We start from the raw sequence: 12,483 nt of genomic DNA on the forward strand, positions 1-12,483 counted from the left end.
CAAATACAATTTACTCTATTATCTTTAAACTTTCAGGCAACAATCTATTTTTTACTCACTGACAATTCAACTCCAATACAATGTTATTTTATTTTTTAAACACGCAAGAAGCAGCAATTAACTTGCATATTACCATGTTTAGAATTCATCATCTTCACTATTTGTTTCTAGAAATTATTAACATCTTCAAACATCTCTAGATTATCAGCATCTTGTTTTTCAGAATCAGGGTTCTAAATAAACAAGAATTTACAATGCATATCTCAGTCAATATACCACAAATTTAATCGCGGTGCGCATGGTGCGTTATAAACATAACAAAATATATAAAAAAAAAAAGATTCAATTAATTGGATAAATTTATCCGTTCAAGTGTATTTGCAACGTGCTTTCCACAACGATAAATTGAAAGGTACAATCAGTATTAGTCACCTCGGCAGGTTTGTCGTCGGCTGTGTCATTACCAATCGCACTGCTCCTGTTAAAATAAATAAACAACAATGAAAAAAATGGTAACAGTAATAAAAATGAAGGAAGACAATGGGAAGAAAACGTCGATTGCTCAGAAACGTTGCAGGATAGAATAACAAATAAAAAGAAACTCCTTGATCACGAGAAAGAGCATATCTTTTTATCCGATCCACACAGCTTCATCGGTTATAGGACAATGGTGGGCTAACTACTTATGCGTAGGTGAAGTTATTATAACAGGACGGAACCGACCAACGAATGACATAACTTGGATGGACATTGATGATTTCAGCAATTCTCATGGTCATTACCAAAAGCATTACTAAAAAATAAGCTCACATACTAACGATGTAGCCACACTTTAATTAAATTGAAAGCCTCATTAAAATCCTGTAGTTGTTCAAAATTGAAATCTATTCAATTAGATATGTTATATAGTTTTAACATCATGGAAAAATAAAAACACAATAGTAATTGATCCATGCTATGGTTATGTATCTTTTATCAAAATAAAAAATATAATATGTTCAAATAAAGAGGGTCATGTTGAGTTCAATTATAAAAGTATGCAAATTTTCATATTTACATTGAGAATTTTATTTTTTTGTAAACATGGAAAAGGAAAAAATATGTATATATATAAGATTTTTTTTACGTATATCTTGAATGGAGGTTTTTAAGCTCGTTGCCCTCATTCGTAATCTGAGTGCCGTGATTAATTATTTTTTCAGCCAAGCTTCCCATGGTCATCATCAAGCTTTGGTAGCTCTGGATTCTCTTGTTTAGTTTTGTAACTTCTTTTTCTTTTGCTTCATATTTTTCCTTGAACGGTTGTGCGCAACGTCTGCGTCGACTCCAGGAATTTCCAGTATCGAAAGCAAGAATTGCCAGTAAGACTATTTGGATTAAAAACACGGAATTCATTCTTGTTGATTACGGTTCGAATTCTCTTATATCCTCAAAATATTCAAACATAAATGTGAAAAAATTGTTAACGTCGAAATAAAAATCATTTTTCAACAATTAGAGTAGCATTGTAAGATTAGCAGTAGACGAGAAGATTTGCCATTCAGAAAAAAAAATAAAACAGCAATGCACAAATATATGGACAGAACATATCGTTATTGTAGGCTGGGAAAGGAATAGCTAAAAAGATAACTAAATTAATCGCGTATTTAGTTGGCGATAGTAATTATATTCGGCAGTATTTCTATATTTTAATTTTCTTATCTTTAGGGTCAAGGTGTAAGCATGTGGTAATATGAAAGCGTAATTAGATATTGCCAAGATTTTTGAATTCAAATGGAAATATTCATTTGCATATATTCTAATAATTCGTAGAGTGAAACGGTGTATTGGGCTTGTACAATGACCTGAGAAAAAAATTCGTCTTAGCCGTTATTGTCTTAGCCATAGGTGAAGTTAGGTGAGCTGTGATAATATAATAAAAGCACTGGAACATTCATATTCAATGCGATTGCTCATGTCTATAAGTTAGCAAACAAAGTTATCAATTATATATTATATAGAAAGACAGCAGTCAAATATCGTATTTGATTGTTTTATGTAGTAAACTTTTTTTTGTTGGAAAAATTTAGTCATTTAGTTGACATTGCAGGTTGCAGATCCTGAGTTGAAACACAATGTCAGCCACCTTACTCAGGGCGTAATAAATGAGGTGTATAATACAGAACCTGGAATATTCAACCCCCTTTAATTAAAAACATACATAAGTAGTACAAAAACGTCCAAGATTTCAATCACAAATCTGCTGCATTTTACTTTACAAAACTATAGCATATAATATCATTTGTAGATATTAGAGGTTTCATTTGTTGTCTCATCCAAGATGAGACCCGTCTCACGTTTAAAAGATACAAACACCCATAAATTGGTAATTGCTATCTACGACCTGATTTATAGAGCTCTATGATGTCGACTTGGGTTTTCCACCGGCAGAATTCACCATATGTAATCAACAACTCATAGTTCATGCGAATATAATTATTAAACTGAAAACACGCGAGGTCTTCAAATCCGGAATGTTGATCAAAACTGCTTTTCAAACTGTCACTTGAAAACCCATAGGGTTCAAAACACCAAACCGGAAGGTCTATAAGAGTGAATTCTGATCAACAATAGTATTTTCGTGAAGATAAAATTTTCCTACTCTCCAATATGTCTCGCGATTGTTAATAGTTGGCTGAGAGTTTAAATAGGAAATAGGAGTTCACTACCTCAACTAACATGAATTAGAACAGACTGATAATGTTTTTTACTTAACCTTAGTCATGATAATGTTTTTTGAGTCACCACGTAAGTACGTAAGTGAAGATGGATGTTTTTCACGGAGCTGTTAATTTAAGAAATTATGTTCATTTGAACGCAACTGGAAGTTATTCTAAAAACCAAATCAGACTTGCAAAACATTCAACTCTGGCTCTGAAGGATCATGAAATTTTATTATAACGTAAATTGTCCGAAACTTTTTTGGTTTTAGTTGATCAATTAGACCCTGACTACTTAGTACGAACTCCGATTTTTAGAAATTTGACAATACTCGATAACTGTCAAAAATCGCTTCAAGGCCATAGCTAACACTGACGTATATAAAAGTGCGAATGACAACGCGGAATGGTCTTTTGGCGGGTTGCATTTGTGCCGTAGAAAAGTCTAATTCACATCATTACTACAACGTGCCACGCGAAATTTATAGGGTTGGCGTTCGTTTCTCCAAGACCCATCACGACCCAAAGGTTAGATATCATGAATTTTAAGCCAAGCATGTTGATGAATATCCTCGCATGGTGAAGTAAGATTTTATATTTATCTCTGGGGCGATAAAACCTATAACACGGCATTAATACGGTGGAGCGCAGCCCATTGTCAGGTTACAATTTTAGGGTATGGGAATATTCACCGTAATCAGTCGTTCTAGAACAGACACATGCCGTGATGGCAAAAGAAACCTTCGGTATGTTTTTCTTGCTGTCCGTATCAAATATGAGTGGCAATTATTTGAATACAATCATAAATAGAAGCTTGACCTAATACTTTTTCATAAACCATAGGATTGATTGATTTGCAGAACACAGCACACAACTACCACGAAAGTAAGTTTAATTTGCACTATTTCTCAGAAAGAAAAATCCTAAAATCACTGAACGATTATCTTTGAATGCAGTGGACAGAATTGATTGGTGAGTGTGATTCCACCTCCATTCTTTTTTTTAATTTGCGCGCTTGGTAATACTAGAATGAAGCTATTCGACAAATATAAAGTTACTGACATTTCTGCTTGTTCGTGTTGAATAATTTGTATCTAAAGACAATATGCAACTGCAATGTAACCCGCTGGAATATGTTTTTTGTGTGAATGTTTGCTTTTTTTCTGATTTAAATATGCCATTCTATGAGTGGAAGCACACGACAACCCTGCCAAGGAAAAACAAAATTATCTGCAGCAATATAGTATATTGTTTCTGAATAGATATATGATATAAAAAAAAAAAATGATCAGCAATCGTAATCAATGAACATGATCAAGCATAGTACATATATGAACTAAACTTAAACACATGTCGAGTCGAAATTCGTTTGGTCATCATGGGGGAAAGACGTTGTTCTTTGATGAGCATTTCATTCAGAAATTCACCTGTGAAACGTGAAGCAGAGATTAGTGGTCAATATTAAATTGTTTGTAATATTAATGTATTATATGTATTTATTGTATTTGTATTATCGGAAATATTTAAAGCCAAATGAAACATTTTTAAATCCCCATTCTGTAAGAGATATTTCAATCCATTCATGTCCTAATCATCGTGCTGGCATAAACTAAGTCCTAATACTATGAAATCGCTAAATTAAAAATTGTTAACTTTTGATATGCTATTTTAGACCTTTATTCTCTCTTCTTGCTTTCTTCTTTTTCTTTTTCTTCTCTTTCTTCATTTTCTTTAGCTTCAGCAGAATCGTTATCAAACATTTCCTGCTCATCGCTATCGTCTTCAAAGTTGTCTGCTGAGTCTTCGTCAATCTGTGGTGGAGAAGTGATTAATTGTACACAAATCATACATGCTTGTCTTAGATATCTAATCCGCAAAATAATACACATTTTGACATTTGCGAATAACAGCAACATGGTATAGATTTTAAATTGCCAATTGTAGGCTGTGTAATGTTGTTCGCTGTGTTGCGGAATCATAATAAAGCTAACACGCGAAAAACTTTCACAAAGAAAAGAAATAATCAAAATCCAAAATTAAAAGTTTGAGGGTAGGACCCTAATAATAAAAATGACAAATATGTAATAATATAATATAATATAATAAAAATGTCTACCTGGCGTTTAAATTATTATAATGAGAACAGCAAACAAACAATTTAATATTAAGGAAGAACTTTTCAAGTTTCGTATCAGTATCAGTAAATTTTTGCAAATACACGCCTTATCTTGCCTTGTTTGAACACTAAAATTCTCATAAATAAATAACATTATTTTGCTATATTTCAACATGGCTGCTGTAGTTCTATTTTGTCTTTTGCTATGACAAGCAAATAAAACTGTTAACTCACTTCTTCGTCATTTAGTATTTCATCGTCAAGTTCATCCTCATCTCCCCAACGGCGTGCAATTTTTCTGCAAAATAAAAATAAGGGGGTTTATTTTTGGTGCTTAACCCAGAGAAAAAAGTTGTAAAAAGGGCTTAGAAGAATAGAACTCATTCTCATTTCACGATGCTGGTCGCGGCTGTCTATTCAACAATGATCCAAATCTATTTAAAAAACAAAAAAAAATTTGACCTGAGCATAATAATGACATTATTTTCAAAAATTAATATGCGACTTTTGCGATTAATTTTCAACCTACATGTTTGTGGTATGGTGTGCTAGCAACTCTCTTCCTATTTTAGTCACTGCTCCTCCATATTGTAACGCTCTGACCCCCAAACGGTGAATGTACGTGAGCAACTGTGTGTAATGTCTTTGAATGACACTGTATCTTTTTGCTTTCGCTCGATAACGGTTGAGAATACTATGGTAATGAGCCTTGTAATTGAGATGGCAGGAATGTCTACGACGGCGACGCCTTCTTCGCCACCAGGAGTCGCCACTTTCGAACGCGAGCATCGCCACAAGCGCCAACACAATCACTAACTTCATCTGCATTTTTCTGAAAGTTAGAATTGAGGGTATTACTTTTTTGTATTTGTTATTTAATAAAATGTATTTGCAGTATATTTGATTGAATAGTATCTATTCATTCAACTTGAAGTACGGAAGTTAGTACAAAATTTTACAGTAGGAATATTGGTCAGACACACAAAGAAAAATTTGTCAAACGCGTACTGAATGTTTTGTGTAATCTTATAAGTTTTCGTGACTTTTCGTTTAAATGTACAAATCAAAAACACAATTTTGATAATCATTGGAAGCAGAATCGACGAAATTAGAATCGAATTCAAAATACTCTGATAATTTGCTTTAATAAAGCGAAGCAAAATAAAGTCTTGAACAAAGACAAGATATGTGTAACGTTGAGCCACTGTATGTAGTAACTATATCTGATTTGATTTTCTTGGTCATAATGTATTTTACCCTAATCACTCTTTTTGATAACTTTCTTTTTACAACAAACATTATTGAACTCCGATTGCCAACGAGAAACTCGAACTGTTTATTTACAAACCTTGTATCCACCGACTTGCCCAATAATCGTCAATGCCAAAATCTTCCGTCTGTATTTTTAACCTTTGCAAGCATCGTATTATATAGAAGCCAGAATTGAGAATTTGCTTAATAAATTTGTCTTAAAAGCTGATTCCGACAATAGAATAATACACTATTATATTATTACTTTTATTGAAATTCAATTCGACGAGAATGAGGATATCCGTATATTAGAAAAATATGCAAAGATGAAATCGTGGGTTCATGCTAAAGTCTATTATTAAGCAAAATTACTGATTGCCATATGGTAACTAGATTTCAAATAACCAATATGTACAAAGGCATATTCATATTTTTCATTACTGTCGGAAATTGTGCAAATGGTAGTTCAAATTTCAGACTAAGCAGAATTTTAATACAAAAAGATCGTTAAACATATTACCGTTTTTGAAGAAAGGTATGCTATGATCAGTCATTTAGTTTTGACATTCAATACATATTAGCATACTTTCATGATAATGATTCCGCTCAAACAAATATATATTCTGTGTTATTCTGTGAGTATGCCCTTCCTGATGGGTTAGCTAAGCACGGTAATTTTGTGTTGTGTCTATGTGTGAAATATGTTCGGCTACACCAGGGGGGAGCAAGGTTTTAGAACTATGGGCCAAACATTTTGCTCGTCTAGATTGCCGGGCCATATAAGTGTGACCTATAAAGTTACATTTCATAAACAACGTATACAGTGTTACAAAAGCAAAAGTGGAAAACAACAAACCTCGTGCAAAAACTAAATCAATCGCAGTCCCAACAAACTTCTTGACCTATTTTTTAGATAAAACATCAAAATTTGGTTTTAGTTTGGTTGTGGCTGCATCAAGCGTGCCAGATTAAATTAACCAACGGGCCGGATTCGGCCCGCGGGCCGCAGTTTACCCATGTCAGGGCTACACGCTAAACATCAGCGCTGAACTCGGCGCCAGGGCTTTCTGTCGGGCTTAAAGATAATAATTATTGAACACAAATTTTTATATCGTGACTTCGCGCAAGATGTGTTCCAGCTTTCCAATATCTTGCTGAGAGATTTACCGTTTACTTATTGGCAATGATAAGTTGGGGATCTTTAACTATTCGATATCATGCGGGCCAGTTCATCTAAAACAGACGTTCTTGATGTACCAAATTAATTTCAGGAAAGGTCATATAGAATATAAATTTGGAAACAACAACGAAGCGTGATTTTCGGGAAGAGTTTGCGCAGAATCCACAGATCCAATTGAGTTGGAACATTGTGTTTGATAATATAACAAATTAGGCTTGGTACTTCTTTTCGGGTACTGATTAATCTATTCATTTCAGTGTTGTTGGACTTTAAAAATTCTAGGGATTTGCGCATAAACATTATATTTTGACGTACATTTTGCCTTAAAATTCATACATGTCGGGGGGAGTCGTGAACAATCGTCTTATTTTATAGATCGATTGATCACGTTTGATTTATTACGTGACAAAAGCGTTGTTGTCCAACAGATAATAATATTGAACATTTATTATTTATTAAAGATACTACAAACTTTAAAGTACCCTGAATAACCGAAGCAAAAATTATGCATTATATATAGTGTATTTCCAAATACATAAATAATAAAATGACATTCTAAACTTTTATTCAAAAAAGCAAGATCGGGAAGGTTTGATTCGTTTATGTAACATTGTGTTCTGTCGGTCGATACTCTTCACTTTACTAAACTTCCCGAACAAAATCTCCAGCTGAAAAAAAATAGAATATCTTCAATGGTAATGACGGTTACAATGGTAAAAAATTGATTTTGAACACAATACTGACCTACGAATCCTTTTTTTAAATTATTTTCGTTGTTGTAGTTAGGTTAAAAAAATGACTACTGAACCAATTAATCAAAATTATGGCAGTTAATAGGAAAGATAAAACTGTGGTGTTGTACAAAGTATTGTTAAAGTTTAAATCAGTAACATGCGATAGTTTCAAAATAAAAAATAAAAAAATATATCAAAGTTCCGGGGTGTGCCGAATATTTCTAATTACAAATCTTTCAGTAAAGCCTATTTTTAAATTACTTACCATGTTGGGGAAGTCCATTTTCCTGTTTCTCTTCTTTTTCCTCGAACAGATGTTGATCGTCATTCTCTTCATTGAAGTTGTCTTCTATTGCGTCATTCTGTTTTAGAAAAATATATTTATTGAACATGTCGTCCGGAATGCAGCACTTGGTAGTTTTTGATGACCACTCTCCATGCAACTGGCCCTCACTTTTCACTCGTTATTTCAAGACAAATCAATTATATCAATGCTTCAAAAGTAGGATTAATGGAATTTTCTCAATTAAACATCGATATATGTGAATAGTTCTGCTGTAAAAATGAAACTTGACTGTTTATTTGCTTTTGTATATTTATAACTTAATTCACTCTCCCAAAACTTCTTTGTGTTTAAGTATTGAATTAATAATACCTCACTAAACTTACCATGTTGTCAGAAAACAAGTCATCATCAACTAAATCGTCATCTCCATAATGATAGGCAATATGTCTGCAAAATAAAAATAATATAATCAATGAACACTATATTATATCAACAGCAAAAGTTTTATCTTAGGTAAGTGTTAAAACTTTCATTAGTTACCACATACCTGTGCCTGGCATGTTGTGACAACAACTGTCTCCCGATTCCGGTCACGTAGCCACCATATCTAACAGCTTTCACTCCAACACCATGTACGTACGACACTAGAGCTTTATAGTTGGCTAGAACGACTCGGTATTTTGATTGCAACGCTCGGTACAATCTCAGAGTATTCAAATGATGAGATTTGTACGCGTTGTAATAACGTCTACTTCTCCTCCGTCTCCTAGACCAGGATTCTCCAGATTCAAAAGCAAGAATTGCCACCAAACCCAACACAAGCAACAATTTTTTCTGCATTTTCACTGAAAGCAAAAATCAAAAAATATTGTATTATTCTGGTAGAGATATGATCAGGTAAAGCTGTGATTACGGTGATTCGATTTGCCGAACAATGCTTTGCTGTACCGTGCATGTTCACCATGTATGTTCTGTCTAAGATTAGTAAATATCATGGATTATCAACGAAAACCTTCAACACAAAAAATAGCATCATTACCCACTTAAAATAGGAAAAATTGGTCTACGGCGTCTTCGGTATGAAAATTTAGAAGTGGCCAAAAATGCGCAAAAATGTGGAAATATTTGGTGATAATTTCAATAATACAAATAATAATAATAATACAATAATACAATAATTCAACAATACAAATTCAATAATACAGAGTTTTTATAAACCATTGGTAAAAATAGTAAGATGGTTTTTGGATCGGCATCGGCAATGGTAAAATTTATTTCGTTTTAAAATTGAAATTGAGCGAGTCGCTGTAGGTTTGATGCAACTCTGTATTCTCACCCTCTACTCACCTATTTATAAATTCAGGAAGTTTTGAAGGAATCTTTGACACCTTTCAGTCGTTCCACAAAATATCCTATTTTCTGGCAGCTATTTATTCATATTCACTTGTTTTCATAAAAAAAATCAAGTGGAAAAAACATTTCCGTTCAAATGTCGACCCCCTGCTTGTTTGGATTTTGAACCCAATAAGGGAATTCCGTTTTTATTCGCCGGTATATTGGCAGTTATGGAGAGGTCAAAATGATAGTCAAAACATGAACGTAATCCAATTCAGAAACCATTTCCTGACAGCAGGTGACAAAAATGTGCAATTTTTGCAAAAAATATTCGCTCAAAAATTCAAAAATGATATATATGGATTTTATTCATTAAGCTAGATTAGTTACAGAAATGAACAAGAGAGATGGCCGATCTGCATCATTGCGGCATCCCCGTTGTCTGACATTGCGAAATTGCTCTCTGGGACAGTGTTTTGAAATTTTCATTTTAGTTTGAACCAAATTAGAGACACCAATGTTTTCATGTTCATCTATGCCAGTGGTTCTTAACCTTTGTGAGCCTGCCGAACCCCTGCGCTATTCTGCAATCTCCCGCCGAACCCCATCGTACTGAACGGTTGAAATTAGAAGCCAAACCGTAACGTTATAAAGCGGAAGCTAATTCTTGCAAGGTTATAGAATATGAACATTGTGATGAAACCTTAGATATCAATAACCATGTGGGAATAACCATTGTTTTGTCACAATGGCGTTGGCGGCAGAAAGAGCAGATGGTTTTTGTTGTATAAGTTTTGCTGGTGAACCGGCGAAAACTGATAAAAAATAACTTTGAAAATCCGAAAGATGATAATATACTCCATAAACGTTGGTAGTTCAAGCAATTTGTTCTCAAACTTTAAACTGCGCTGAAATGCGAATAAAATCGTTTGCCAATAGTTTTATTTTACAGAAATAGAGATAGGATTAATTCGGCGCCATATCGAGGTTGTCCTGAATGGATCATAATAATTTCGGATAAAGCTCTGCGATAAACTACTCCTTGTCGCAAATTTATCACCTAGTGAAATTCAAACACGCTCTGATTTTGCATTCATTCATGTACAATTACTGCCTATCTTCGATTTATCCGTAAAATTGAGTTAATTTTTATTAGTACGGTGGAATATGAATAAGGGTAACACCAATTAATTGTTTCATTCAATTGTTCAAGTCATTAGTAATTAGTCATCATGAACTATAGTTATTTTTGCATAATTAGTATGCAGGGTGATAAAAAAGTCTCATAATATGCAACTGTTTCAGAGCACCTTCGTCGCACCTCTGGAACAGCTCCACCGAACCCCAGGGGTTCGATCGAACCCAGTTTAAGAACCACTGATCTATGCAATCAAACGTGGGCCATTGTATACAACAGCACAAAAACATGTCTTAACGACGGCTCACCTTTAGCAGCAGCATGGATTATGTTTACATGAGTTACAAATTGTTTTAGAGAAAAACGTTGTTTTAACATTTGCCTAAATTTACAAAATGCAAACTTATTTTCCTGCCGCGTACGATTTTATAAAGCATGATACGATAATTTTATGAAAGTATTTTTAATATTCTGATTAGTTTGATTGTTTCTAAAATGAATGTTGATTAAATGAGCATGATATATTTGTATAGATGTTAATAACTTTTCATTATAAGCAAATTGCTTCCTCGCTGTTTTGCAAAATGATATCACGCAAACCTATTTGCATTCAGTTGATGCGTGGCTGATCTTTGTTGTCTACAGTAATGGTAAAGTGGGATACGTTTGTCGAAAACGCGTAGGAAACTGGAAAGTAGAAAACTGCATATCTATTTATGTTACCATCATTGGCCTTCTCAAAATACCGTTTTCATACCCCAAAGACGCAAACAAATGCACTCAGACCCTGTTGGTGTAACCCCGATATTTTATGAGTTATTATGCCATTAGTACCGATTTAAATGGTATTTTATGGGCTACTCGAGGCTATCAAGCTCTATTGTTTTTTTTCGTTCCTCTGACATGTATATTTGGGCTTGGCTTATTTGCTTATTAGATTCGTTGTATAGAGTTAATGGCAGAGAGATGTCGCAAATATTGCACATTGTAACGTCCGGTTTTAAAAAAGTTTCAAGTCAGTTAATTTTTAGAGAAGTCCGGCATGATCGGCTTTGGGTCCGTGTTGCCTCTTGCATAACTCGTGAATAAAATAGGCAAATCAAAAAGAGGACATGCACCAGGAATCATAACATCCTATTACGCACACCATCTATGTATACAAAATATCTATTAGAGTCTACCCACTCAGGATAGCCCACATGAGCAGGATGTTATCACGCATATATCTACATCCTGTTGTTGCAAAATCCAAAATACCATATACATGATTATATGCGCAATTATTTCTTCTATGATTTATTATTATGACCGACACAATAACCACGTATGTGACGCTCATATGTGGGTCAATGGTTCTTGCGAGATTCACCATGTGGCTAATCTTTTTTTTTTGTATGTGTTCAGTCTAACCATATTATGCAAGGGCATTATCAGGGTTTTGCAAAAATTGAAAATCGCCCCATATTTGCCTTATGACTGATGTTCACAGCCCGAGTAAGAAATCTTCTACATTTCAAATAATATATAATACTTTGCGAAATTATTTTTATATCAAGATTATAGAGACTTCAGATACTGACAATAATCTGATAAAAACATGGAGCCAGTCTGAGAACGGGAGCGTTTATCTGGTACAACTGGTGTTGTACGAAATGACACTTTATGACGTCACAGAGTTATCGTTATATTGCTTTCATTTTGTAAGAATAGAAGTCATTGCCTTGATTTCATTGTTGCTCATGAT

The 12,483-nt window shown here is 33.9% G+C and overlaps 2 protein-coding genes across 2 annotated transcripts; both read right to left on the bottom strand.

The window, feature by feature from the left end:
* Positions 1-3,925: 3,925 nt before the first annotated feature.
* On the bottom strand, positions 3,926-6,289 carry LOC120341236 (uncharacterized). The gene is made up of 5 exons (XM_039409713.2): positions 6,164-6,289; positions 5,345-5,647; positions 5,050-5,113; positions 4,374-4,510; positions 3,926-4,126 (listed from the first exon to the last, which is right to left on the bottom strand). The coding sequence occupies exons 2-4, from the start codon at positions 5,641-5,643 to the stop codon at positions 4,376-4,378; spliced, it is 498 nt and encodes a 165-aa protein (XP_039265647.2). The 5' UTR covers positions 5,644-5,647; positions 6,164-6,289; the 3' UTR covers positions 3,926-4,126; positions 4,374-4,375.
* Positions 6,290-7,749: 1,460 nt separating this feature from the next.
* On the bottom strand, positions 7,750-9,661 carry LOC120341431 (uncharacterized). Its single transcript, XM_039409937.2, has 5 exons — positions 9,614-9,661; positions 8,814-9,111; positions 8,650-8,713; positions 8,246-8,342; positions 7,750-7,914 (listed from the first exon to the last, which is right to left on the bottom strand). Exons 2-5 carry the CDS (start codon positions 9,104-9,106, stop codon positions 7,889-7,891), a joined length of 480 nt encoding a protein of 159 aa, XP_039265871.2. The 5' UTR covers positions 9,107-9,111; positions 9,614-9,661; the 3' UTR covers positions 7,750-7,888.
* Between the last annotated feature and the right edge of the window lie 2,822 nt (positions 9,662-12,483).

This window comes from Styela clava, chromosome 14 (assembly GCF_964204865.1).
Source record: "Styela clava chromosome 14, kaStyClav1.hap1.2, whole genome shotgun sequence".
Classification (NCBI taxonomy): domain Eukaryota; kingdom Metazoa; phylum Chordata; class Ascidiacea; order Stolidobranchia; family Styelidae; genus Styela; species Styela clava.

Coding starts and splice junctions, on each gene's coding strand:
- LOC120341236 (XM_039409713.2), bottom strand. CDS start 5,643: ATGCAGATGAAGTTAGTGATTGTGTTGGCGCTTGTGGCGATGCTCGCG. Junction 5,114..5,344: donor GCACACCATACCACAAACAT/GTAGGTTGAAAA, acceptor TTTATTTTGCAG/AAAAATTGCACGCCGTTGGG. Junction 4,511..5,049: donor AAATACTAAATGACGAAGAA/GTGAGTTAACAG, acceptor TCTCCACCACAG/ATTGACGAAGACTCAGCAGA.
- LOC120341431 (XM_039409937.2), bottom strand. CDS start 9,106: ATGCAGAAAAAATTGTTGCTTGTGTTGGGTTTGGTGGCAATTCTTGCT. Junction 8,714..8,813: donor TCACAACATGCCAGGCACAG/GTATGTGGTAAC, acceptor TTTATTTTGCAG/ACATATTGCCTATCATTATG. Junction 8,343..8,649: donor ACTTGTTTTCTGACAACATG/GTAAGTTTAGTG, acceptor TTTCTAAAACAG/AATGACGCAATAGAAGACAA.